This window comes from Vidua macroura, chromosome 2 (assembly GCF_024509145.1).
Source record: "Vidua macroura isolate BioBank_ID:100142 chromosome 2, ASM2450914v1, whole genome shotgun sequence".
Classification (NCBI taxonomy): domain Eukaryota; kingdom Metazoa; phylum Chordata; class Aves; order Passeriformes; family Viduidae; genus Vidua; species Vidua macroura.
In genome coordinates this window covers 20,285,688-20,313,489 of record NC_071572.1, presented here as the reverse complement: position 1 = coordinate 20,313,489, position 27,802 = coordinate 20,285,688, and the positions used below count along the sequence as shown (strand labels likewise).

General features: G+C 39.9%; 1 protein-coding gene across 1 annotated transcript; it reads right to left on the bottom strand.

Moving 5' to 3' along the window:
• Nucleotides 1-4,312: 4,312 nt before the first annotated feature.
• GPR143 (G protein-coupled receptor 143) lies at nt 4,313-17,357 on the bottom strand. Its single transcript, XM_053972158.1, has 8 exons — nt 16,978-17,357; nt 15,192-15,301; nt 12,293-12,387; nt 10,852-10,944; nt 10,199-10,308; nt 8,817-8,925; nt 6,463-6,580; nt 4,313-4,998 (listed from the first exon to the last, which is right to left on the bottom strand). Exons 1-8 carry the CDS (start codon nt 17,219-17,221, stop codon nt 4,699-4,701), a joined length of 1,179 nt encoding a protein of 392 aa, XP_053828133.1. The 5' UTR covers nt 17,222-17,357; the 3' UTR covers nt 4,313-4,698.
• Nucleotides 17,358-27,802: the final 10,445 nt, after the last annotated feature.

The window sequence follows — 27,802 nt, the reverse complement described above, 5'->3', positions numbered from 1 at the left end:
AGGTGGGTGGGTACCTCTGTGGGGCCAACTGAAGGGCAAGGATCCAAGGCCTCCATTTACCCTCTGAGTCCCTCTCAGCTATGGAAAAGCTGGTGAAAAACTAGGATAGGACAAGGCTTCATCAACAAAGGTTGTCTTTATTAACAGACTTGTCATTGTCCCACTCTCCAGAGGAAGGAATACATCTCAATCCCTCACAGCTCGTCTCCCCCCTCTTAAGACCCCATTTCCTACCCATAGAATTGAGGGCAGAATCTCATCCCAACATGACACCAGGGCACAAAGAGACCCACGGCGTCCTTGGTACTGCCACGTGCCACAGGACAGAGCCCGGGGCAACAGTGGCCACCACCTTGCCAGCCTTCTCATCTCTAGGCACTGGCTTTGCAAGGACTCAAATGTCCCCTGTGGAGAAGCCTGAAAGCTTCAAAAGCTTCTTGCTACCCCAAAATGTGATGAAACCCAGGAACTAAGAGATGCTGGAGCAGCAATAAGTCTTCCCATCACTTTCATCACTGAATGGTTTCCCTTCGAATTTTCTCATCCTTTTGAAAACTTTACCTACAAAACCCCATGTGACTTTAGTGCCCTGAATGATTAAGAGTTTGCTTAGAAAGGTGCAGTAAGAGAACCAGCTTTCCATACAGCTCACAGCACATCCTATTAACCAGGGAATATTAACCAGGAAAACAGATTCATGCCTGCATTCCTGGACTGGACTCTGTTCCCTACTTTCCTTTCAGTAAGATTGCATCTTCTTCAGCTGCCAGTTTCAATGTCCACACATGTGCATGTCTGTTCCTTAAAAAATTAATAACCAGACATCATCTGACCTGTCTTATGTCAACTGCCATGTGGTTTAGTGATCTTCCTCTGGGATTACTGTAAACTTGATATTCCATAAAAATTTAAAAAAAGTTTGCAGATCAGATAACTTATTATCATGGATACACAGAGGGAAACACTGAAGTGAAAGTCAAATATGGTTATCCAGGGGATGGGGGGGATCACATTTAACATTTCACTTTCTAGTTCCATGTATTTGGTCTAGAAGAAGGGCTTAGTGAGAGATGTAGTTAGGATTTTGTTACTCAGACATGTGGTGCACCTCATAAATGCAGAACTGTGGTATGCAAGAAATCTGCCTATTCACATTGTTTATTATTTTATTAGGGCTCATATTTCAGCTTTGCAATTAGCCTGAGCATCTGGCCAAATAAAATAGTAATTAAATGTATGACGCTGGCAATTCAAATACAGAGTGCTTATAAATACGTGCTGGTGAATACAGACAGAACTTGCTGTGGTTGGATTTGATAAGCTGACTGTGAGGCCAGGAAAGTGTTTAATAGAGACAATACCACCCTGTATGTATAGATACTCTCTCTGTGTGATTCAACTACACTAATTATATTTCAGTGCATTGATTCAACTACCTTTTTATTCTAATTAACATTTTTTCCCCTTTGATAAATTCAGGGAGCCTTTAAGTAGTATTTTATTAATGCTCTAATACACCCAAAATATGAGAAGCCATAGTTGACAACTGCTGTACTCATGAAATAACACTTTAGCTACATATATTTTATTAGACAGTATCTGATCCAGTTTTACTTCTGTTTACTTCTCCTCTGAGTCACAGCTTGCTGTTCCAGAGGAGCAGCTGCCCTCCTGCTCAAGGAGGGAAGAGCTGGGTGACTGGGAGTCCCTCCCACAGTGTAAGATGAAGACCACAGACTGACTGCACCAATGACTCCAGTACTGACAAGAGCTGTCACTTGTTAACCCAAGCCACGTTTGAAACTCATCTTAGAAAACAAATATGCAGGCCAGAGACAAGCACTTCCCACACTCACCTCGTGACAACTAAGTAGATACAAATCATCATCAAAATGAAAGCTAGGATGTGTTTCTGTGTGCTGATAAGCACAAGGGTCTCTCAGCAGTGGGTGGCACACTTAAGAAGGCAGTGGTTGTGTTGGTGTCAGAGCTGTGCTGTCCAGGATGTGGTGCCTGTAGTTTGCCCTTGCTGACCCTTGGAGGACATAGTTTCCCTCAACATGAAGCTGGCTGTGGTGACCTGTGGCTGCTCCCTCATATGCATGCAGCAAGCACAGGGAGTGGGGACAATCAGGAGATGGACCTCAAAAATATATTCCTGGTGGGAAGGGAGGGGCATCTGCTGCAATCCTTGAAGAAGGCAATTCTTTGCCTGATTAATTGAATAGTGAAGCAAGAACAAGGTTTGTGTAAGGTGAAATCAAATGTGGCCATGGTTACACATGAGTAGAATCAATTATCATCCAATTTTAAGCTGTGAAGGAATGCCTCCTGTACATCCACTGGAGGCTAGGAACAGCAGGTAAGGAGACTCCTCACACACACTTCTTTTATAAGTCAAAACCCGCTGTCAGTGTGCTCTGCAATGCCCCATATCAATTTCTAGATACATCAAAATTAGGTCAGTTTTCTTTCTTAGGCTCTCAGATGAGTCCTATTTTTTCCTGATGACATCTCATAGATAACTGATACACAGACACACCATACTCACCCCAACAACCTTGAAAGAACAAGAAAAGGAGAGGAGCAAAGCCTGGCCCTTGCAGAAGGCTGTCCCAGAACAGGAGTACTCCAGTGCCAGCAGCCACCTGGCACTGCTCACAGCCTTGGGGGCCAGGACTGGGGCATCCCATCTGTCCCTGTCCCACACAAATGCCCTGGAGCACTGAGGGGAGGGAGGGATTAGTCATTCAGTCATCTCACAGGGCCTCTTGCTACAGCCTGTCACCTCCCAAGTGCTTTCGTGCCACATAATTATTCCAGTGAAGCCAGAGACTGTTTATTTTGGTTTAAGGTTTTGCAGCTTGGTCCACACCACAGCATATGAAAAGGCTTATTAATAAATCCACCTCCACCTTTTTCCTGCTCTTTTGACCCCAGTTGTGATGAGTATTGCACTGAAAAATTGTCTCTGTTTCAAAAGGCTCAGTATTCATCTGCTCATAAGTGTGCTATCTCTTCATAGTTTGGTAGGTAACAAATGACTGTGATTAAAAGGAAGGGTCTGGTGATCTGCCAGTAGTTCTGACAAGGAGAGCAGCAATAAAAAGCCATAAAGCCACAAAGGTTTCCAAAGGGCACAATGTAAAAGACTTGCTACAAACCAAGCACAGCTCTGTAATGATCTGCCTAAATAGTTGTCTAATCATTGTTTAACACCTTTGTATCAAACAATTAGCTCAAGAAGCTGATTTATTTTAATTAGCCAATCAATATTTTTCAGTATTGTTTCTGCTGATCCTGAATTTCTAACCTTCCTGAGACTTCCCTGAATAACCCAGGAAGTTAAGCTTCACGTTACTTTTGCATTAATGTTTCAGCTGTCTTCAATTTTTGATTTTTTTTTTTTTTTTACAATAGCTGAAACTGAACTGTGTTGAAAATGAAAGGTGGAAACAGCCAAGAAATTTCAGCCAAAGTGGATGTGAGCAGGATTTAAAGCCCAGGCCTGGTCACATGCTGAAGAAGAGGAGGGCGATTACTTGGGCTTAAGGAGCTTCCACCATGCCATCAGTCAAACTGTGCTGTAAACTGCTTCCAGCCCAACCAGACAAATCAGATTACTTCTATATTTGAGATTAAGTCAAAAGCTTAGGGTAGACATGGTCATCATTGATTCTTAACTTTCAACAAGTCTGGGGAATTGTTTGGATGTAAGTACCTAGGGCACTGCACAAAAAGAGGTGTATGTGATAAGATAAGGAGAATGGATTTAATGTCTCTTCATTCAGCACATGAAGGTATAAAACAGAGTACTCCTCAGAGAAGGGATTATTGATTCTACTTGATTTATGATGAGCACTCAGAGCATGGAAGCATTTTATGCAAATCTTGTCTCTTAATGCACCTGCCCCAGCAGCCACTGTCTTGTTAGGTAAGTACACATAAAGATCAGCCTGAATCTATACTAAAAAAATAGTTTGAGGGTTTATGTTTTCTTGAACCTGGCATGAACGGGAATCTTTGTTCTGAGGTGTTTGTGGAGCCTGTGCTGGGCTCAGTTTTTTTTTTTTTAATAAAGCTTTTCAGCTCCCTAGATAAAACAACAGCAAAAATTCACATACACAAGCTAAAAGAAGATTATGTCAGTGAGAGTCAACACAAACAGGAAATATTTGTGCTGAAGTCAGAGTCTGCTGTCACTAATGCTTTACCAGACTGCAAAGGCTGGAACTGATGGTGCCTCAGAAATCCTAGAGCTGTAATTCTGGGTGAGGAATTTTATGCTGAGCAAGACAAGCAGGGCAACACATTTAAAAACCCAACATATGAATAGTCCATTTATTAAAACAAAAGACTCTTCTACTATAAGGAGGTTACAAGAGAGATTAAAAGAAAATGAATGAAAGTCAATCATAAGTAACAAATATCATTGCAGAGATATACTCCTGCTGAAAAAGGTTCAAGCCTTTATACCTGTTTACATCTCTCCTAGAAGGCAAATGAAGATATAGACCATATCTCTCTGTCTCACACGCTCCCTCACAGTGTCACAAGTTACAGGAAATGACATCAAGCCATTGAGCACAAACCTAATTCCAGAGTACGCAATGATTCACACATTGACGTGGTTTTGTGAGTATTGATGATGTGAAAATTAGATCCAGGAAAAGTTAGATCCAGCTTTGCACATAGAAACTACCAGCCCTGGTAGATGGGAGAGCTTCTGGTTAATCTTTCATCACTGCTGGTGTTACCTTCAGACAGCATGCATATGGCCTCATCGGTCTGCTGGCTGTCAGTTGTTGAGATCTTCTTGGAATCATGGCTGTTGCTTTGGTAGTTCACTGGTGAGGGATAGGCATTTTCCCCCACAGCTGATGAGGACATCGATTCCCAGGGTATTTCTCTTTTTCGCCATTTCAGGTCCACTCTCCATCCTGTCCAGCCATAGAAAGCTAATGTGAAGAGAAAGCCCTGCATGGGATTAAGAACCCCCTAGGAAAGAGAAGTGCAACAGGAGTTACACCAGCAAGGAAGGCTTCATCCTCAACTCTAGCAAAATGATTTGCATATATTAAAAGCTTCCCTTTCACTGAATGATTGCTGACTTTAAAATACACTATTTGCACACAACTAAAAATTCAGCCATCGCAGACACAAACAAATAAGAGAAAAATACCATGACCTGTTTTCTAAAATGCTGAGGCCATAACAGTAAGCAGTAAGCACGAAATTATTTTCTAGCATGAAGTTTAGCCAGTCAATCCCTTGGTGTGTTTTTAACTTTTCCCACAAGCTCTGGACGTTTTTATTCACAAAAGCACATATATTTTTCATTACAAGCCAAGTCAAATATATGAGAGGAGACACTAGCATAGACAGTCAAGCTTTTAAAAATAGCAGGAATTGATCTGTCTGGAATTGCTTTAGCCAGTGAAAATGTCCATCAAAGTGGGATGTAAAAATGGGGAGAGGTGCTGAAAATAAGATCCCAAGTGACTGCCAAAAAATTTGTCTCTGTTCCAAGGGCCATGAGAGGCTTAACAAATTAATGTCTTTAGATGCTTCTATTTCTCTCATAGGAAAAGAAGGAAATTATTTTTACAGCCATTTTAAAGCAGAGGTCAGTCCCCAGACTTAATCTCTTGCTCTCCAGGTGAGCAACAGCAAGGTCCCTGTCACATGAATGTGTTCACTCCTTGTCAGAGGAGGAGGAGGAGGTTGTATCACATAAGTTGCATCACTTAATCCTTCAATACCAAACTGCTCAAATGCTCAATGACATAAATCATGCTCAGGCCTTACACCTCTTTAACAACTCCAGAATAAATTCTCTAGGAAAATGAACCTGCACTGTCACCTCTGAAAAATCCCCTGTCAAATATTCTAATAGGAGAAAAGAGGCTACAGTAAGAGAACAGCATCTCACAGTTATTTTTGGTGCCACGTGTGAAAGATTTTTCTCCTATTTGTTCCCAAATAATGACCCAAATGTCATGACATAAGATGCAATCATTCTTTATAATAATAAAAAAAACCACTCTACAGTGTTTCCATGAAACAGAGAATTTCCATGAAATGCCCATTTAATTGGGAAACCTTCAGGAACTGTGAGCTAAAACTTTGCAGCTTGCATTATGGCAGAGTTTAGCAAGGTGAGGCTAGAAATCATTGTAGTTATCTGTTGTGGATCTTGAAATGGGAGTGATCTCTCACAGAGAGAATGCATACTCCAATAAACGGGAGAAAAAGTTGTCCTCTAAGACATTTTTGGCAAAGTTTACATGTGAAAAGCGCTCCCATTGACTGCTCATCCTTTTCTCTTACTTTCTGCTTTTCTTCCTTGATTTTCAGAGTGTTTCTATCCCTCAAAATCATAAACCCCACACTATACAGGTGTTGTTTCACCAGTCTTACAACAGTGATTTCTAAACCCAAGTAATGTCACAGCTGACCCACCATTATAATCCAGGTGATCAGTGCAGCACTTCTGATGTTTTTCAGGGGCATTTCATTGATATCTGGCTGCATTTCGAGATAGAACAAAAGGGTCTCGTTGATGATATTGGATGACCAGCTACAGCAGGAGCAAAGAAGAAAAGAACAATTACATATGGATGTGCATGTAAAATATGCTTTACCTGCAAAATATAGAAATTAAAATAACTCAAAGGACAGTAAGATTCTTTTCAATCACAGAATCATTAAGGGTAGAAAAGAACTAGGATAATCATGTCCAAGATGGTTAGATTTCTTGCTAAATCTCAATCTGAAGGGACTTGTAGGTCTATGAGATCACAATCAAGGACTGGACACCTACCTACTCACCCAGGCCTAGACAATATAAATCAATATAAGAAAAAAAATCTGATTTTAATTTGCTGCAGAACAGTAAATTGCAGAATAAAATTGAGATGAGAAGGAAATGTGATCTATAATGGGAATATCATGCATGCTGACTTCTTTCCCTTGTGCCTTAGAAGAGTTGTGCTCACAGACAAGGAACTCAAATATATGCACGTGTTGTTGTAAAAGGCTACAGGATTTCCAGCTGGAGTTAGAATTTCAGGGTTAGATTAAAGACTTCCAGAATGTCCATTAAAAAACACCAAAAAGCAATGCAAAAGTTGACTTTTAAACTTGAAAAATTTTAACAACTAAAAATGTTAACAATTATTTTTAATAAAGGTAATGTCTGTTTCCAAATAAGGATGAGTATAATCAAGTCCATTCATTGAAAGAAACTGAGTATGTTCTACACTAAACAGAGATTATAGCAAATGGCTGTAAGTTCCTATGCCATCTAAACAGTGAGAGAAGCATTTATTTATAGTTGTACTGCGGCATCAGCATTCATGTCATACTTTCTAAGGGGTTTTATATTTGTCCTCTGCACAATTATATCTTGATCACAATGTAAAACCTCCTGCTCTCCCCTCCCAAATCTGTAGGCACCTCTTCTATCCTGTTTTGCCCCAACCTGCTGTCTTTGGCTAAAGCATCGCATATTTGACTTCTGGGATGGAAGGAAATCTTCTTTCCATCTTCTTCCAAGCTTCTGAGATGAGACTGCCTCAGTCTTTCCTTCCAGTAACCTTTGAGAAAGTTTTTACTCTCCAGAGCTTATGTTTTATTAGAGCAAAATCCTAAACCAGAGCTGTGATTTTATATTTTTATTAGGAAAGTGCAGAATGAGACAGAATGGCAATAAACAAATGTCCCCACAATGTCCATGGGAAATTGGCCTTTTCTTTCATGCTTTTTCCCAGATAATCAAGCTGGCCACCATCCTTAGGTTGCAATGCACTTCTGTGGTGCCTCTGGGCTCTTTCTCTCCACAGCCCTGGGAGCTTGGCTGAATCTCTGCTCCTTATTATTTCAACAATTTCCAGGAAGCCATGCTGCAGGGTCCCTTGCTGCTGTCTCTCACTCACTCTTCTGCTGGCTACCCCACCCTTCACATTGGAAACTTCACTTCCAAGCCAAGAGGACTGTTATTCCCCCCCAAAAGACAATCATTTCCTTTCAGAGCACTCTAGTAGACAGCAGCCAAGAGAAGATAAAAGAGGCAGCCTTTCTCCCTGCTTAGCCTGTTAAAGCAATGTAACATGCATTAATACACCTGTATATAAAGAAGTTAAGTGGGATATAGACACTGCTAAGTTTGGCCTTCTTATTTCACCACTCCAGAGTCATTTCTTGTTGTCCCATTCTCCTCCTCCCTATCTCTTTTCTGTCCTATGGCAAAGTACTATTTTCATGAGGAAAGACAAAATATATTAAAAAATACAAATGGAGTTTTCTTTTCTGGTATTTCCTTATTTTCCAGTCAATATCCATGTGTTTTTCAGGCACTTGAAGATGGCAGAGCACAGAGGTGGCTGCATTGTATAATCATGGTCAAAGCCATAAAGCCAGACTTAGAAGCATTTTTTTTTTTGCAGGTCTCCAGTGATGTGTTTGGTGCCAAGAGGCTCTGAGAAATGTTGATTACAGAAAGTCATCTGTCAGCCCACAGAGCTGGGAGCCTGCTCTACCAGACAGCTTCAGTCGATGCCCAACCTATTTGGAAATTTTTGCTATTGTTTCTTGCTGCTTTTGCTTTTCTGTTGGTTAAACATTTTATCATTTCCTCACAGCCAGTGAGTGATTCAGCTCCTTTGTGAACTAGTTTAGAACTGCTTCTTCCTTAGATACCTTCCCTTCTAAGCATAAAGACAAACAAATGAAGCAACCCATCAGTCTTTACTCCTGTCCCTGACTCTCTCCCTCTGGGAAAAAGGCACTTTAAAAGAAAAAAATGCACCTCTTACCAAATAACAAATACCAGCATAATTTTGAAGAAGCGCATCTGGATCTCTGTCCCCAGACGTCGTTCATTCTCTGTGTAAATTCCTTGTCTTCCTTTCAGTAAGGAGGCAACTGAAAAGTATACAATTATGTTCATTAATATATGCACATCTTGTTAGTTTAGGCACAAAAATCCAGAAGATAGAGGCCTGAAAGAGGGAACAAAGGAATGGATGGATTTGTCTCCAGCAGCTGTTCAGAAGCTGGAAGGACCATTTTCAAGGAATCTCACATATAGCCTAATACTAAAGGAAAATAATTACACACAGCTGGATTCCTAAAATGAAAGATATCCCACTTTTTTTTTTCTCTCAATCCCACTGAAAATATGAAATAGTATGATCAACATATTTCTATTTCATAACAAAAGGCAGCATGTACCTTCTATAAAATGTGTGATACAATTATATGCTTATCATGTGATGTTTAAATAGAATCTTCTATCCTATCTTGCACATTGTTTTTCATTGTGTTATTGATACAGCATTAGCTACACCTCTAAAACATGAAGATGGATTGTCAGCAAAAAAATTATGCCACATGCTGTTCAGCTATCACAAGGAATATACAAATGCAAACACAAATATACAAAGAACAACTTTTTATGGGAACAATTTTTTAAAAGAACAAGTGCTTTTTGAAAATGAGTATGGCTGAGGGACAGAATGAATGGGATAAAGATAGAACTGAGAATACTTGATTTTCTACAGCTTTTTTATATAATCAATGTGTAGATGAATTCAAGTACTGCAAACATCTAGCAATGATCATATTACGTGCAAAGAATGCATTGAATCCATGGCTTTTTTTCAGTCTCACTTCTTCCAAGCACTGGATAATAAATTGAACTGGAACATCAAGATCCCTTCTGAGATGTGTACAATTCCCATTTGTTTCATAATCTCAGAAGTGACAAAATTCTGATCACATTTTATTACATTTTTTGCTCTAGGGCTGCCAAGAAGTTAAATCAACTCTCAGATCTCACCAGCTAGAATAGATTACATTTCAAAGTCGAGGTTGGTACCAAAATTACAGTAGAGTTAAGCATCTAGGGTACATTGCCTCAAAAGCTTTAAATCAGGTAACATGGAAACATGTTTGCCCACCTGCAGTTAGAGGTTAATAACAGAATAGCTTGTGTGTCACCAGAATTTGTCTCTAGGGCAAATTCCCCAACAAAATGGAGTCTTCATTTCCGTAGGCAACTGCTTCCCACCCTTTGCTGTATCTTTATGATTTAACAAGGAGCTGTCACACATCACTGAGTACAAAGCCATGACTTTCTACAGTACTATGCTGCTAAATAACACAGACTGATTGATGCTGGCCATTAGGAACATACCTGCTGATACTGTCCTTCTAAACAGGATGGGGTTGGCCACAAGCACTAGCAGGAGTGGGGCATAGGTTGTGATGTAATGTGGGATTGCATGTTCCAAGCCATTTTCACAGCTGAGAAGAAATCATTAAAAGATTATGCATTTTTTTTCCCACAGCTCACTTTTCTGGCTATTCTATTTATGTCACCTTTAACTTAAAAAGAAGAAAAAAAGAAGGAATGAAGCAAACAGATGCAAAAATTTTAATTTTTTAGACCTTTACCATCAGTTCACATGGGACATAAAGTTGATTTTAAACATGCACTGTCTGTGGATTTTTCTCAAATTGAAAGGAAAGCTAAAACCAGGAGTGGGAGAAGGGTGTCTCACAGAAGCTGTATTACAGCATGCCCAAGTGCCTGTACTGCCTGGCATATTTCTTCAGGGCCCCCTGAAGCCCAGGCAGGTATTTGAAGCATAGTCACTGACTCAGTGGGACATCCTTGGCAAAGATCATGATGCTCAGCTTTTGAATGTCTGTCTCTAAAGCTGACCAAAAGACACTCAAATGACCAGAGAGTGCCCCGATTTCACAGTCTGCTTCCAGAGCCTGCTTACCTGGAGAGAGAGTGGTAGTAAAGCAGAGCAATCCCCTCTGCTTCCAGAGCCTGCTTACCTGGAGAGAGAGGGGTAGTAAAGCAGAGCAATCCCCTCCACGCAGAGCATCACTGCAAGGCCCCACGTCATCATGTGGTACAGCACAATCGTACTGCAAGCACCAAACACAACAGGCACAATTAAAGCTATCCAACCTTACACTTCCCACATTGCAAGGTAAAAATAGGACCCTCACTGAAAAAGAGCTTTACAGACAGGAAATTGTGCAGGACAACACTGGCAATACATTAAACTAAGGAAAGCAGGTGGGTGGGGGCAGTCCTTCAGAAAAAGAATGAGCCAAAGCAGTTATTCAGGCTTGCACGTGGAAGTCCTGTCCCCTCCAGACTTCTTCCCTACCCTTATTATTGAGAAGGAACCCCTGCATCTTTCATTTCTCCTGCAGAGAGCAAATTAGCAGATTAAAATTTAAGAATGAATATGAACAGTCAAATAAACCATCCTTTTGTGATTTGTAGAAAATAATGTTTAACTTTCAGAGCTGGATGCTGCTCCCATCTTAGGGACATTCAGATCTGTGTTTGTAGAAAGTCTTTTGACGTTTACTCTGATCTCAGAATCAAGCCCAAATGCACATGATTTTTATGGTTAACAGGGATGGGGGAAGGAGGCAGGTACCAGCTGTTTGACTAGAACTGTGACACTTTGGACCACTGAGGATAAACCTGGTTTTGTAAAGTTAATTCAAAAAACCTCATTTTGGTTACACCTGCAGAGAACCATATCCTTCATATCTGACTGCTCTGTATCATCTGGGAACAGAGTTATGTAACTCCACTTTTATCAGAAGCAACTGAAGGTTATTTTGCTCTTCTAACAACCAACTTAGAAACATATTTTTTTTTTCTGTCTTGCATTAAAGCATTGTACTTTCCAAAGGGTTTAGGTTCTTCTGTCACAGGCATTGCAGAAGAATATATAATAAATACATATTTTTCTTATGAAGGATTTTAAAAGTGTCATCAGAAGGGCAATAATGACCACACTCATTGAGAAATTTATAAAATAAAATATCAGAGAAAAAGAAAAAAACATAATTAACTATATGAAATTAACTGTATGAAGTGCAGCTCATTCCCCCTCCAAATTTTCATTTTCAGTACAACACTATTTTTTTGCTGCAAGAATCAATTTCAGATGCAGAGTAGGGACAAAAATAGTCATCTCATTTCCATAAAGTTTATAGACCACAATTTGCTCCATGTTTTTCCAAAGGTTAAATGAATTCAGTTACATTTAAATTTAAATTGGACATAAATCAGTATCTGAGCATTACCTTGGCAATTAAAGCACATAGAACACCACATCCTTATCATTACCTGGTGACTATATGAGCATCAGATGGTTGTACAAGACTCACTTATACTCTTAGGTAGCTGCAAACAGAGACATAGAGTGTTGGAGGGGAAAAAACAAATTCAGAGCTTTAACTCTGGTACCTCAGTCCAGCTGATCTTCTCACCACCAAGTAAGAATCAACAGCATAGCAAAACAACCACCAGAAGCCAGCACTATATAACAGCTGGATCCACATCTAGAGGGGAAAGAAGTGCCAAATGTCACAGCTGCTTCTCCATTACCGCTGGAGCAGGGAAGGGACTCAAACCTTTGGCCTGGTGATTTGTTCTTTTAATGTGTGTATTTTCCAGATGAGATTATGAAGTATGAAATCTTACTCAAAATCACAGGAACATTGTTGTAGACTATGGGTCAAGTTGTAGGTAAATTGAACAGCATTTGCTTTCACAGCTCATTTTCTGATTTAGAAAACCTGTCGTTTACCACTCTAGTCCTAACCTGAACATGGTAAGTGAAGCCCAAAGAAATTTATAGCGAGGATGTTTCCATTTTAGGTTAAAATTGCAGTTGTTTCTCAGTAGCTGAGGCATAAAAATATAACTGAGGTTAGTCATAACCACAGTGTGCCTATGCATTTGTGGGTTCTGCATGTGATGGGTGTTTACTCCATGCACAAGATGGTTATCAAGGAAAAAACTCATTGATGAGAAAATCACTCATGCTCTGGAAGAATGCACCTACTGAACTTCCTAAGCAATTCTTCAATAAAAATCCAAAGGAAACAGGTTCAAGTCAAGCTAAATATTCCACAGCATTCCTGAGTTGACCCTATGCATTTTCCCCATGAGCTTATATAAGAAAAGTGACTTTTCTTTGCCGCTGTATATAAATTCCACATTTCTTCCCCATAGGAGCTGGCTCTTTGTAATACTTTGGGAGTGTTTTAATATTCATGCTCTCTTTCCTCCAAGCCTTCTTTCAGTTCTTATCTGAATATCCTTTATCACAGCTCCATAGTAGCATCGTTTTACATCTGGAAATCAACATACTTGTTACTGAGCCAGATGTTGGTGAATAGAGATCTAGCAGTCCTTCCTCCAAAAGGCAAATCAAACTGGGAAATATTTCCTTTCACCATGGGATAGACCCTACCTCTAGTAATTTGTGGCATGAATTATTTATTCAGTATTTAATTCAAACATAATGGTATTTTCCTAGAGCACAGAAGGCAGGGAATAAAATCCCAGTCTTCCTTCTAATGCACTTTACCCATAGCACTCAGCATGTAACTTTATCATCACATTTGCATATTTGCTGCAGTTGAAAAATGCACAATTTACTACCCATAAACACACATATACAAAAATAAACTGCAGCATCTTTCCAGAAAATCCAACACAGATAAAACTGTCTCCAAACATAATATAAATCAGATGCACTTAAACCCTAAAGCTTTATATGATATCTTACTTTTTAGCAAAACATTTTGCTGCAGTGCCTGAAAGGGTACCCCTCTGCAAACCATTCAAGGGAGATGTCCTAAAGTTTCACTGTTTGGAGTTTGTATAGGCTTGTGGTTAAGAGAAATAAAACAATAGTACTAAAAGAAAAATAAAACAGAATCGGAAACATTTTATTAACTCACATGAGAATACGTTAGGGGAAATGAGTGGAAGAAGGGTTATTTTTCATTCCAATATAGTTGAATCTAAATTTAAAGTGACTCAAATTACAGCATTTTCCTGGAGCACAAGTAAGGGAAAATAAAAATTGTGGTAGACCGCTAGGCTGCTCACCATCTAACCTGAAATTCAAATGAAAAACAAACAGTCTGCATACTGTACCCTGTCATGCTTAAAAATATGTTTTTATGTGTTATGGGCCAGAAAGTGAAACATGAGGAGGAGCGGGTTTTGAGCAGAACATTCTTGCTGCAAGATACCGAGATTGTTGGTGCTTTCTCAATGAAAAAAACAACAGCATTTTCATCTAATAAGCAAAACTCAAAGATGTGTGATAGAATTAAGAATTGATAGATGTATACAATTTATATTTGTGTCCATGGCACAAAACTATCCTGTTTGAAGCTGCTTTTATATAGGCACATAAAGCACAGTGAGTTCAATTTGGCACATATTGCTTTATTTTAAAACTACTGGAGCTGAATAATTTTCTTGACATGCAACCTATCCCCTTCTACATAGTAAACTTTGAATTGCAAAGCTAATACTGCTATTGCTCATGCATTAATTCATTGGAGATCCCACATTCCTATTGCATCTGGGTAAAGTGATGGTCTTGTCATTCTCAATGTTTTGGTAAAAATAGTGACCTTTATTCTTGTACAGTAAGCACAAATTATATTTCCCAGTGTTTTGATTATAAAATTTTGATCTGAGTTTCAATGTGTACTTTTGGAATGCATTTACATTTTCTTATTCTTGCATTTTAATCCAGAAGATACTTAATTAGACTTGGCCAGATGCAGTCATTGAGATGCAGCCCAGCAATCTGAGCTGAAATCCCACATGGCAGGGATAGACCTTCTGCCAGCAGATTTGTGGCTATGAGTATATTTCTCCTGTTGTCCCTCTGTGTCTAAAACACACAGTCTCATGCCACAAAAGCTAATTTGAGCTACCCAAGTTGCTGGTTTCAGGAGGCCCTTGCTGCCACCACACAGACTGCAGTTAACCTCACGCTGCCAGTGCAACGGAGCCATTCGCGGTGCTGTGCCAGCAGAAACTCAAACAATGGTTCACAGCCCTTCTGGGGTTGCTTATATGCTTTTGGTCCCATGTCCTACCACCATCCCTACCACCATACAGCACCATCAGCACCCTGCCTGCCCTGACCCAGGCTCACAGAGGGAGGCATGAACGCACTTGCAGGGGTGTGGCAGAGGCTGAAACCATCATATCCAGGCTCTGACTCACAGCCACATTTCCTTTTGGACACAGCAGTTTTCCTTTCAGATTCCCCCTGTGGAAGGACTCTTAATTGGGAGCAGAAGAAAGGGGGGAAGATCTTGGTACCTACCGCGCTCCCCACACAGAAAGTGGAAGGCCACACGTCAGTCCTGTTCACCACTGAAATATTAGCTATGAAGCCCGGGAAGCCCAGCCATATACTTGACCTGAAGATCATACCTAAAGAAAAAAATGCATTAATGCTTTGAATCTGCTGGTGTGATTTGAGTCACATGCTTTTCCCTGCCACATATTTCACATCGCAGCCCAGCTTTTGTGCGTCTGCAGGAAGGCGATGGCTGCAGAGGAGCACAGCAGGGACAACTGTGCTATTTAAATGTCAGTGTGATCATTCAGGGAAAGTAGCCCCAAGACTCGGAAGCTGCTGGGACTTAAAATGATACATAGATTAGGATCTCACTTAGAGATGCTGTCACATGCTTCTCTAACATAAACTGGGTAGCAGTTAACAGACATGAAACGCTAAACGCTAAACAACTGTTTACCAGCGTATGTTCATACACTGATATTCACTTCTCTATAAAATCCCCCATTGCAGAAAAAGAGTTATTTTTCACTTTTCTCTGCCTTCATTTTATAGGCAGTCCTTTTCCTCTGTCACAGGGCTGAGCAAAAGCAGCACCTCTGAATTAGGTAACAACAATGCCCTTTTAAAAAATGAACTTAGAGTTTGTTAGTGAGGTTTTCTGGGTTTGTTGAAATAAAGCACCAACAGGAAACAGAACAAAATGACCAGGTTTCCCACCAAGAATGAACTGTTTTCCACCCCCCGAAGTGAGTCTAATACAAAAACAACAATGGATAACTAGTTTGAGTTTGCCAGTGAAAGAGGAAGGGAGAAAAATAACTTTATTGTTGGCTTCATCTGAGTGAAAGGACCTTTTCCAGGTGCATGCACATATGTATTTTCCATATCTCTTTCTTTACTTCCTTTATAATCTTTGGTTTAGTATTGGTACTTATTAGGTACTGTGAGAGAACCTGGCTGGGTGTGAAAGGGGAAGAGAAATGAAACACAAAGACACACTGACTCACACACAGCCCCCAGCAGTGAGACAAAACAGCACTACTATTACCTAATGTGAGGGAGGAAAATGCTACTGTAGAAACAAACTTGTCCTGTATTTTCATAGCACATGTCATGGCAATTTATACCAAATTTGACAGTAAATGACTGATGGGAGAAATTACCAAATGGCTGATGGGACAGCTCAAGACATACTAGTTTCATTTTGACTCATGCATTCTGTTTTAGTCTCCACTGGTTTATTTTTCCAGACTATCCACCAGGGTCTGGGCAGCAGGTTGTCCTTGATAAGGTAGCTTTACTCACATTTCAAAAGCATGTATCCAGCATGATCTGTGTGCAGCTGCAAGTCAAACTCATTTTCTGTCTACGTGATGTGCCCAGACAAGCAGCTGGCACATGAGCAGGAGGCACAGTTGGTCCAAAAGGATTTGAGGGCATAAAGGACAGTGATTTTCAAATGCAGTCCTATGGATTGGCTAAATGTTTGATGTCAGATTTATTTTCCAATGTGCTGCCTCACCTCCACTTTTATGCCTTACTCTGAGCAGAAGCTCTCATTCTAGATTTTAATTTGTTTTAAAGCAGAGATTTTGGTGTAGATTTGTCAAGAGCTATTAAACAAGAACTTTCTCCCCAAAGACCCATAATTTCCTGATCTCACTTAGTCCAAATCTTCCTGTGAACACAAACAGCATGCTTCCCTCAGAAATCTCTGCTGTCTATTCACCAGCTTCATTTGTGTGTGGTACCTCAGAGCAAAAAGAACCTGTTACAGCAATGGCAAGGACATCAAGATGGCACTTACCTAAGCCTCCAAGGATGTCACAAATGGAGATAAAGAGAAGGATGGTGGAGGAGGAGGAGGCTTTGGGCATCTTCCGTGGGCTCTGTCCCTTCTTTGGCAGAAGCTGCAGGATGGTCAATAGCAGGCTGATGGAGGCACTGCCAATGCAGACTCCACAGAAGACTTCAGGCTGGAAGTTCATCACCAGCTCTGTAGCTGCATCCCGGTTTGGGCAGCAGTAGGTTTCTAACCTTGGAGAAGCCATGAAACAAATGTCCGACTGGTGGAGGGGCCCCACGAGCAGAAGAAAATGCTGTTGCTTCCCGGAGGCAGCATTCACTTTTTCTTCAGCCTCCCCATTAGTCCTCGGTGGTGAGAATCACGCGATTGATGGATCATGTGCTGCTGCTGCTGCTGCTGGAAGTAAATCCCCTAGAGCTGCCTTTCTCAGCCTCTCCTAGCAAGGAGATCAGATCTGAACAAGAAACCACAGTGTAATGTGAAACATGCCCCATGCTCGCTCAGAGCCATTGGCAACAGTTCACTCACATATTTCTGCTTGTACAGTATGTGATACAGGAAGACTTAAACTCGTCAGAGCACTGAAGATGGTTTAAAATAAATAAGGATGCAGATACCAAAGTGGAAACATTACATTTTAATTGTGTTTCTCTTTAGCCCCGTCCCACACAGCACCGTTTAATTACCTCAAATTAACTGAAAAGATGAGTCCAGAAAAAAGCAGTCCCAGTCTTTACAGGGAAGAGCAGGGATATAAATCCACACCCTAAGCCAAATTTCAGTTTTAGTGATCCAACCCACCAATCTCTATAAATAAAATTAGAAACACAATACCCTATCACTGCAGAAAGAGATTACATTCGGAAAGAAAATATTAACCTTATCCTATTTAAATTGCAAGCACAAAATAAATCCACTCTTTAGTCAGTACTGTCTGCATTAGATCAACTTGACAGGGAAAATTCTAGGACTTAGGATTTCTCAATAACATATTTTTCTGTCTCTTGTTCTTTTTTTTTTTTTTTTTTTTTTAGTTTGGTAAGGATTTAATATGAAAACAGGAACTTGACCTGCAATTTTTTTTTTCTTTATAAACTAGACAATATATTTTATGACAGGGGTCCTGCTAGATACAGCAGTAAATAAATACTATTATAAACACAAAAATAATTTTTCCCTTTAAACTAAGTCTCAAACTCCCTGTATTAGCCCTCACCCTTCCAGAAAATTATAGGACACATTCAGGAAATGTTTATAGGGACACATTCAGGAAATGCAGGAGGGAACATTGCCAAAAGACTCAAAGTCATTAGCATGTTAAATGACACAGTCATAGATTTTATAATTAGTCCCTATAAGAACAAACGACCTAACTTTTTTTCCCCCAATGGTCTAGCTTATTTTTTTGGCAGAAATTATGAGGAGCTTCTGAATGATAGTGGAATGTTTTGTGTGTAGTGTTTATGAACCAGTGAGTTTGCCCTCAGCAGGGAAAACAGCTGCAGCCCTGGGTGAAATGGTACCTGCTGTGCTCATTGGCCAAGAGACCTCATACACTTGATCCCAGCAAAAGAATGAACTCCACCAAGCACATCAGCCTGCTGGTTGGGGCTGTGCAGCCTCCCAGTGCTGGACAGTGGTGGCAGGGCTGAGGGGGCAGCTAGAGCCCAAGCTGCCAGGCCTGATGTGTGTCCACCCATCTGCTGCCACGGGACTCCCCGGGGCTCTGCTCGGGTGCCGGCACTCGAAGAGCAGGTGTGGCACTCTGCAGGGTGTCAGCCTGCAAAGCCAGACTCCTACACATGGATGGCCATACATCAACAAGGTATTTGGACTCCTGCTGTAGTCAGCTGAGGTCTTAGGCAGCCAAGCTTATGGTCTAGACTTTGTCTAGAGAGCTGTTCAGATCTTCTGAAAATAAATGCACAGGGTGAGCTGAGGATGCTCCAGTGACCATAATGTGAATTTAGGCATACGCGTCATCAAAGACTCTGAAATGTAAGCAGCTGAGCTGAATGTTTTGCCAAGTGTTTTTGCTGCTTTCCAGCATAAAGAGATTTCCCTGCTCCTTGGATGAGGACAGGTGAGTGACCTGGATGTTGCAATCCTACAGTTTGTTGCTACTATGTATACAAAAACATACTGGGGACAGCAAGGTAGCAAAATCAGATTACTCTGCTCCAGAAATACAAACTCTTGCTGAGGTTGTCAATACAAGGCTCTGTCATCAGTACAAGCCTGGGACTCCTCAGACTTTATTCCACCTCTGCTAGAGCAGTGATGCATGGAGTTGCCACATTTCTGTCTGGGGTATTATATTATATATATAATATATTCAATGCAGTATAAGATACTGCATTGAAACCTACCTGGCTACTGAAGAACTAAGGAATTACAATCCACAGAGACAAATTATTACTTAAAATTAAGCCATTGTATGCTACATATACAACTCAAAGATATATAAATGAAAAAGAAATGTTTGCTCTAATTTGAAGGAAAATTCATGTTGCTTGGCTTATACTTAGAAGAGAAAAACTTTGAAATATTAAAGAGAAACAGTTTAATAGAAGACTCTTATTCCCACTATCAGTTTCTAAAATTGTTCCTTTCACTATTTCTGTACCCATTTTCTTTCTTTCAAAAACGTGAAAAGCATGTCAAGTCATTATCCTGATTATTTGTTCTGGCTTACAGATAAGAATGTTTCGTGTATTTTGCTTTTCCTGCTTATTGTTTGTTTTCATTGATCTTGACTGTGATCTTCTACTCTGTCCGTGTGGATTTACCATTTTATTACTATAACTTCTCTCTCCTTTTTTTTTCAGCCACTTTGAAACTACTTTCATTCCTCAATTATACTCCTATACTCTGGAGATTAATTTTTTTATATGTCTCTTCTTGCCACAGTTTTGCCAGCTGTGCTCCCTCCTTTAATTGCTTTACTCCTCTGGGTGGAGCATTGGTTTTTAACCTCTTCTTCTGGGTCCCTTCCCTCCTGTAATTTCTCAGGACTTGATTTCATAGTTTCCTCAGAGGGAGTATGTGGTTTTTATTGGAAGCAAAGCACGTGACCTGTAGCATACCTAATGCAAAAAAGAAAATTAAGTGACCCATGTGAATGAACTGATACTTACCATGATATAAGTAGAGGTGTCTAAAATGTGCCAGCATTTGAGGCTGAGTGGGAGATGCATCTACCAAACTAATGAGCCATGCAACACCTCAGCTGGTAAGAGCTAGTTAGTCTCTGGTTCTCATTGCTGGGCTCAAAGTATAGAGAATTAGAACAGTCAAAGAAATTCAAAGCTGGATTGGCAGTCTTACACTCAAGATTAATTTGGCTTCTTGTGATTATGAAAATAAGAGGATAAAAGCTGGGAACAAAGGCAAAAGAAGCAGAAAAGTAGTGAAAGAAATAAGAGAATAGTTATTTTGTCTTGTTAAGGACCTTTATTTAGTATTCTGCAAAACTTACATCATTCTACAGGTCCTAATTCCCTATTCTCTGAAGTTATTGACACAATTCCCATTTGTGCCAGTGTACGAGAAAGGCAGACATGGTATGTCTCATTTCTGCACCAAGACAGGATCTCAACTAAGCCAATGATGTAGCTTGGAGACAGCCGTTAGCATACATACAGGAAACATTAAAAAAAAAAAACAAACCCTCCTGGCATTGCAAATAGCAATCAATCACACTCACAGCATAAGTACAACATTGCACAACACTGCATAACACTGAAAAATCCCGTCACGATTTTGGACATTGGCAACAGTGTGCTCAAGGATGAGAGCAATACTGTGTTCCTTTGGAAACAGCTATGTGCTCCATACTTTTAGAAATACCTACTCACTCTCTTCTTGGACCCAGAACACAAGGTTTCATCCCAGTCTGTGACCATCTTTAAGATGAAACACTGGCTTGCCTGCCTCTAAGGGAAAGCAACAGGTTTACAAAAATATGACAGGCATGCACTTCTGTTGTTAAGGAGTGTGGGTATGGCTTATGTTTGAGTGTGCAGCTGCACATACTTTAATCACTGTTTTAATTAAGTCTGGGACTACAGCGCTGGTTTACAAAGGAAAAGGAAATTTGTGGATATAGAGACAGAGGATAGTTTGGTTTTGTTTATGTGTACGGTTCAATGCATCACTGCCTGACAGATCCCAGTGAAGATCTTAGCTACCTCACAAATGTAAAAGCTATACTTTGATAAAGTTCAGGATCTCATAGTCTTTTACACATTACCTGGCATAACATTTCCCAACTGAAGAAAGCTAGGTCTGTCTTCAAGCTCAATGGATGCAGTTATGATCTCTCCAACAGATCCTGCAAAATGTTCCTTAAACAAATCTTCCACATGCTTTAACATCATTCTTTATTTCATCTACCCAGACCTCCTCCAATTTGATTTAATTTGGAAAAAACTGTGAGACATGTTCATGCCATAATTAGCAGTACTAGTTTTTAAAAGGTAATTTTAAACTTTTAACTTAATGCATAACTGAAATGAATGGAGAAAGTCACACTCCATTCTTGCTATTTCTAGTTTTCTGTAAAGTTAGGGAACTTGGAACAATAGTGATACTCAGGGTACAACATCTTATAACAGATTATAACAGCTACTGACACCATTAAAAATTACTGAAAGAAAAACAGAGGTATCACTTTCCTTCCCTCTTTTAAATATAATTTTAGAATTGTAAAATAACAATTTACTTTTAAGAATGGTGAATATTAATTTCAAAGGTTGAGGATAAATGTATCTCATTTGCATAAGGGTAATAATATTTGAGTTCTTTTTGTTTTCTCAAAGAATAAAAACATAAATATATTAAATGAGTGTGCACTTGAACATCTAAATAACTGTGTGCATTTAACTGATGCAATCAAGTTACTTGTATTTTATTGACTTACTATATACCTTCTCCAGGGAAATGTTATCTTACCTGGCTTTTGTGACGAAACATACACAAATTAGTTTTTCTAAACAGTGCCTCTAATGTATTTAAATTAGTAAACAAGATTTATACAGATGAAGTACAAAATAACTGAGCAGAAAAATGTAACCATAAAACTGAAGAAAATTATTTTTGCTTAGAGATTAGAAGAAAAAAAATCCTTAATTGTGGCAAACACATTTCTCTCTCTCTCAGGATTTTTAATAGAGGTGCACAGAGAGAAAGAAAGAGAAAACAATTTCTATTTCTGCTCTTTGTTTTTCCTATGTGGCATGTGTTTGGAGAATTGTTTACCTGGGGTGATTGCTTGATTGGATTCTGGTGAGGATTGTTTGAGCCTGATGGCCAATCAGATCCACCTGTGTCTGGACTCGATAGAAGGTCACAAGTTGTTAGTTAGATATAGTAGTTAGAAAAGTAGGTATGTAGTTTTAGTATCTTCCTTTATATAGTATATTAATGTATTATAGCATAGTTACAATAAAGAAATCATTCAGCCTTCTGAACTAGCGTTGGACATCATCATTTCTTCCCACTGGCTTCGCCTGCATTTTACAATACTTAATTCCCTATGCCAATGCTGAGAATATTACAGTCTTTGAACGTGCATTGAGACGGATTTTTGTGGCCAGCCTCATTTCTCAACAGATTCCACCCTTAGTCATTGTCATCGTTATACTCTTTCACAGAAAAAAAGATACCCCAGTTTCAGCACATGTGTAATAAAGAGACCTTGTCCTACACCTATGCACACTACAAGACACAGTTTGAATAGGAACTGATTGATGAAGAAGACTGTGAAAAGAAAGAATATTATATCTCACACACTGTGATACTGAAAATTGGATAGCAATGTTTGTAGGCATGTACCCCGACCTACAAAAGTTGAATGTCTATCCTGTCCTCAGTGTCTTCCAAAGGAAGAACAATTTCCCTCAGGAGATGTTAGGTAGAACACTCTTATATCCTTGTTACAATTGCTAAATGGTGGGATCTTGTTAGATTACATCTCCCACCACCCAGTAGATATATTTTCAAACCCCATTAGCACAAAAAAAAAAACTTATCTCAAAACCTGTGTCCTCAGACCAGTCTATGTAGTCTAATCAAAATATACTTTAGCACTAACTTCACTGCTCTTACAGTGCAAGAACTCTTCAAGGCTCTATTGAGCTGATAAAAATGTCACTGTACCATAGCCAATTAGATGGTCTTATTGGACACTGTAAGCAAATGTAATTGAAGGGAAATCAGACAAAATGTACAGTCCAGGTTCAGACCACAGACACCAGTCAATGTTCCTCTTGGAAATCCCATGAGTATCACTGGGGTTTTTAACTCTGCAGTGGTTGCATGGCCAGCAGTCAGACCTGCAGCGTCCTGGGAATGGGTGAAGGAAAGTGGCAACCTTCTGTTCCACAAATTGTTGTCTTGAAGTCTCTGAAATGAGCAGATAGCTAAAAAACAGAGCTTATCTTGCTCAGAGAATCCAGAGGAAATGCAGTAATAGCAGCAGAAACATTGTAGTGCAGAAAGGATTTGTGATCCACTCTTTTGATTTTTCTGCTCTTCAGGATTAAAGACCACTATTTCATTGTCACAGGTGGACTTCACATCCAGGGTGGAAAAAGTAATGAGCACCCAATGTAGTTTACTGGATATACCTTTCAGGTGAGCAATATGGCTACACTATATTTTATATTACAGCTTGGCTACATCAGCTTCTTCTGTTAGTCAACTTCCTGTGAGCACAATTCCAATAAATTGGTTGGTCCTAAAACAGCTTCAGAAAAGCAGTGCTCTGAGAGTAATCCTCTGTGTACCTTTAATACTCCACAAATTCAGACCTTCTAAAGAAATTAAAATTTGAGGTTCTGACAGGATCTGTGTTAACACAGAAGATGGGGAATAACCCCCCACCCCAAAGCTGTGTCCTCAAGACTTTATTAATAATGCTCCACTGCGATGAGTCTGCTTTACACAAAATTCAGGCTAAGGAAACAGCACCTTCCATAGTCTCATCCTTTCTAAGCCAAACACAAGCCAGGGAAAGCTAATCTGACTGTTGCACTTTTTCTCATGTGTATGACTTGGAAGGATTCCCTCAAATATCCTATCAACTGCTAACAGTTCTGTTAGCAGAACTGAGAGGAGACCACACCTGCACCTTTAGCAAAAAGTGGCATAGCAGTCTGTGAGCAGGTGGCATGCACAGAAAGAACTTCTTTCTCCTGGACTCCTGGAGAGGCATGCCCAAACCAGCCTTAAATCATCCTTAATATCACCACATTCATGCAATATCCTGCATCTGCCGCTGCTGGACCACAGCCTCTTGAGCACACCTGATGCTTTAGGGTAAACTCCTATGGCACTGCAACAAAAAAAGAACACGCACTTCATGCCTTATGCATGCTTAGATGGACTCTCACAAGGTTCTACACCCTATGACCTTCACCTGGACACGGCTCATGTTCTGTAATCAAGCTGAGGGTAGAAAGGTCAGTTCTAATGCAGAAACTGTGTCTGTTTATAGAAAGCACTGAGAGATTTATTTATCATGGCTGATAGGCAAAAAAAGATCTGTTTGGGGCTAGCTAGCAAATGAAGACAAAGTCCAAGTGAAAAATACCAGATCACAAGGCTTTTGTCTGCTCTCATGCATACTCTGGCCTCTTGCTATTTATCTTACCTTTTAAAAGCCTTTGTAGCATTCTCTGCACAAAGAGCATTTGAAACCCTCCCTTTGCATTTTCCATTACTATCTTGGCTCCATTGACCATCTTCATCAAGTACAGAATACAGATATAACATGTTGTGATCTCAGAGTTTAAACGCATTAAAGACTCTTGTTAGCGTCTGAAGCTATACCTCATGTATTTAAAATGGGTCAGTGTTTTATGGTACGTAAGACTAACTGGCACAGCACAGTTTGTACAGAGAATGTTATCATGTAATGTGTGTTATCAAAGAAGATGGACAGTGAAATGCACTCCCTAATGTACCATGATCAGAAGCTTGGCAGCAAGAATAAATATTACAAATGATGCTTCACTGAAATGATGAAACTTCATGAAGCAAAAAAAAAATTCCCACGTTAATGAAGCTGCAATGCACATACATATGATCAAATGCAGCTATATAGTGTATATATGCATATACTGCTGGACTCTCTTCCACAACTAAAAAAGCATGGCTTCATCCTTAGGGCCTCACAGTAATGGTCCCTGGCCCACATTATCCCCCAAACTGTGTCCAAGTGCTGCCTAGTCAGCCTGCTGACCATGAAACAGTATGGAGTGCCATGTACTGGTATTTCAACCTCTGTGCTCTCACTCTGCTGTTTGGTTTCTCTGTAAAGTGGTACTCAGAGATGTTGTAGTATGATTTGATTAAGGGCTGTAATGTAGGAACTGGAAAAGGAACAGATACACTGACACCAGAGGGACTATGGCCCAAGGCAGGACTTAACAAATGCCTGAACTTGACTACAAGCTGAAAACTACATCTCCAGGGAAAACTGGTTACCTATTCACCTCCTCTTGATAGGTGTATGCTGTCTTCTGACTCTGCAACCAAATGAGGAGTTGCCCTTTTCTTTGATTTTCAATCTTTTTATCATGCAGCGTTGTGAAAATTATAAATCCTTAAGCAGGTAGCAGATTATAGGAGTCTGTGTTGGACTCATATCCCTTTTCTTTCTACAGGTCAAATAGGTCTCAAGATCTGAGTCAAGAATATTATTCTTAGCAAATTGTCATAGTTTTTTCTTTTAGCCACTCACAGTGTCAATTCTCAGCCTTATTCCACAGTTCATGTTGTCACCCTCAGAAAATTGCTCTGAGGCACAAAGCTTATGTGCTGTGAGAATAAGTGAGAATTGAACAAAGTTTAAATCAAAATCATCATGGGAGATAGAAATATCCAAGTATTATCTGAACTGGCATTCTTATACAAATTTCAGGATTATAAAAAGCTTTATCTAAAGAACACAGATTTTATTTTAATTGTAAAGAAATGAAGAGTCCAACAAGCATTTGAGTTATATATATCTGAAAGGTTGAGAACTTCTAAAGTTTTCTCCAGCACTAATTACGTGCTGATGAAGCCTTACTTGCAATACTGGAGAAACAAGACACACTTGGGAAAGGATTTAAGGTGCCTAAATCAGAGACATCCTGCTGGAACTTTACAACATGGTATTTTTCATTCTGGGAAAATGGGTAATTTGTTGGAATCAAAGTGTTTTGCAGAAGAGCATTATTATGCTGAATCCATCAGAAGCAGCATGAGAGGTTTCCAAAGGAAAGCCTCTTGGTTCCCAGATATGCCAGGATGTCTGTCTGTTGGGCTGCTACTCAACCTGTTTCTCCAGGTTCTCAGGACTTTCAGACTCCACAAGAGACTGCCAGCAGCTTGACAAACCTTGAACTAATTGAACCAAAAATACATCCACTTCTGTTGCAGGAACTTATCACTATTTCAGTTGTTTTGGTCTTTGTGATGATAATTTTCAAAGACATTAAAGCTGGAAACAGTAAAGAGCTGCAAGCCACTGTGCAACTAGAAAGCTACAGTCTAATCACTATTACTGAAACGTGGTGAATATGAACTGCATGACTGGAGGGCTGTCATCAGTAGCTATAAACTGTTCAGAAGGAACAGGGAAGGAAGAGGTAGTAGATGTTACAAATAAATCATTTACAGTGAGGATGGTGAGGCATTGGAACAGGTTGCCCAGAGAAACTGTGGATGCCCCATTATTGGAAGTGTTAAAGGCTGGGTTAGATAGGCCTTTAAGCAACTTGATCTAGTGAAAAATGCCCCTGATCACGGGACATTGGATTAAATAATCTTTTAAGGTCCCTTCCAACCCTTCCATGATCCTGTATTTCTCTCAGAATATGTACCATGGATCAGCTTTTCTCTTTTGGCATTTGGATTTAAATTGTCAATGAACTATGCATGCTCCAGGGCATCAGCCTTTGATTTTGTATGGCTGAGGCAGAGGCACTTTGTCTCTTCATCAGCCTGTCGATGTTTGGTGGTTAGTTCCCGGAAGGGCTGGTAACAAAGTGGGAGGTTGTAAAGGCTTACCTCACCTCAGTTCTTTACTCTGTAACTATGAGTCAGGAGCCTCTACCTCTTTCAAATTTCTTGGCTTCTGGGGAAAGAAAAAATCCCTCCTGACACTGCAATGTCCAGCACAATGGGTGGCCTCAGGACTGAGAGTAAACCGTCCTATTCTAGAGCCATCCTGCAGGTATCCTGTGCAATTCACTGCAAAGTGCTGTGCCTTAAGGAAAAGAAATATTTTGTACAGCCACAAAGGTGAAACAGGCTGTACCTTAACATCATACTGTGCCTATTCAAATAAAATCCTGCCATAAAGTAATTTATTCACAGTTTTCATAATCTCAGTGACTAAATAGGGAACAGATACGCAATACATGCAACAGAAAGAATGGAGGTTGAATAAATTCTGTAGAACAAAATTTCACTTGAAATTGTTAATTAAGCTTCAAGAACCAAAGTAGGATGACATGAAGTACTATGGGAGGAGACTGGTTTACTGCAGAAAGCTTTTGTTTCATAGGGGAGGGACACAATCTGGGGATGTGGGAGCCATCTCAGTGTAAGTCTGATAGCTCCTTCTGCACAGCAGAAGGCTCTTGGGTAACTTTTGTGTATCACGGTATCTTTGATACATGTATCTTTGGCACACATTTTTACACAACGGGATCCCTTTCATACCTTAGCTGCATCATTCTCTGTCCTCAGTGTGAAAAAGTGGTCTGTTACTTCCTTTGATATATTTATGGCACCCTGATGTATCTCGCATTTCTACCTTCTATTGGTAACT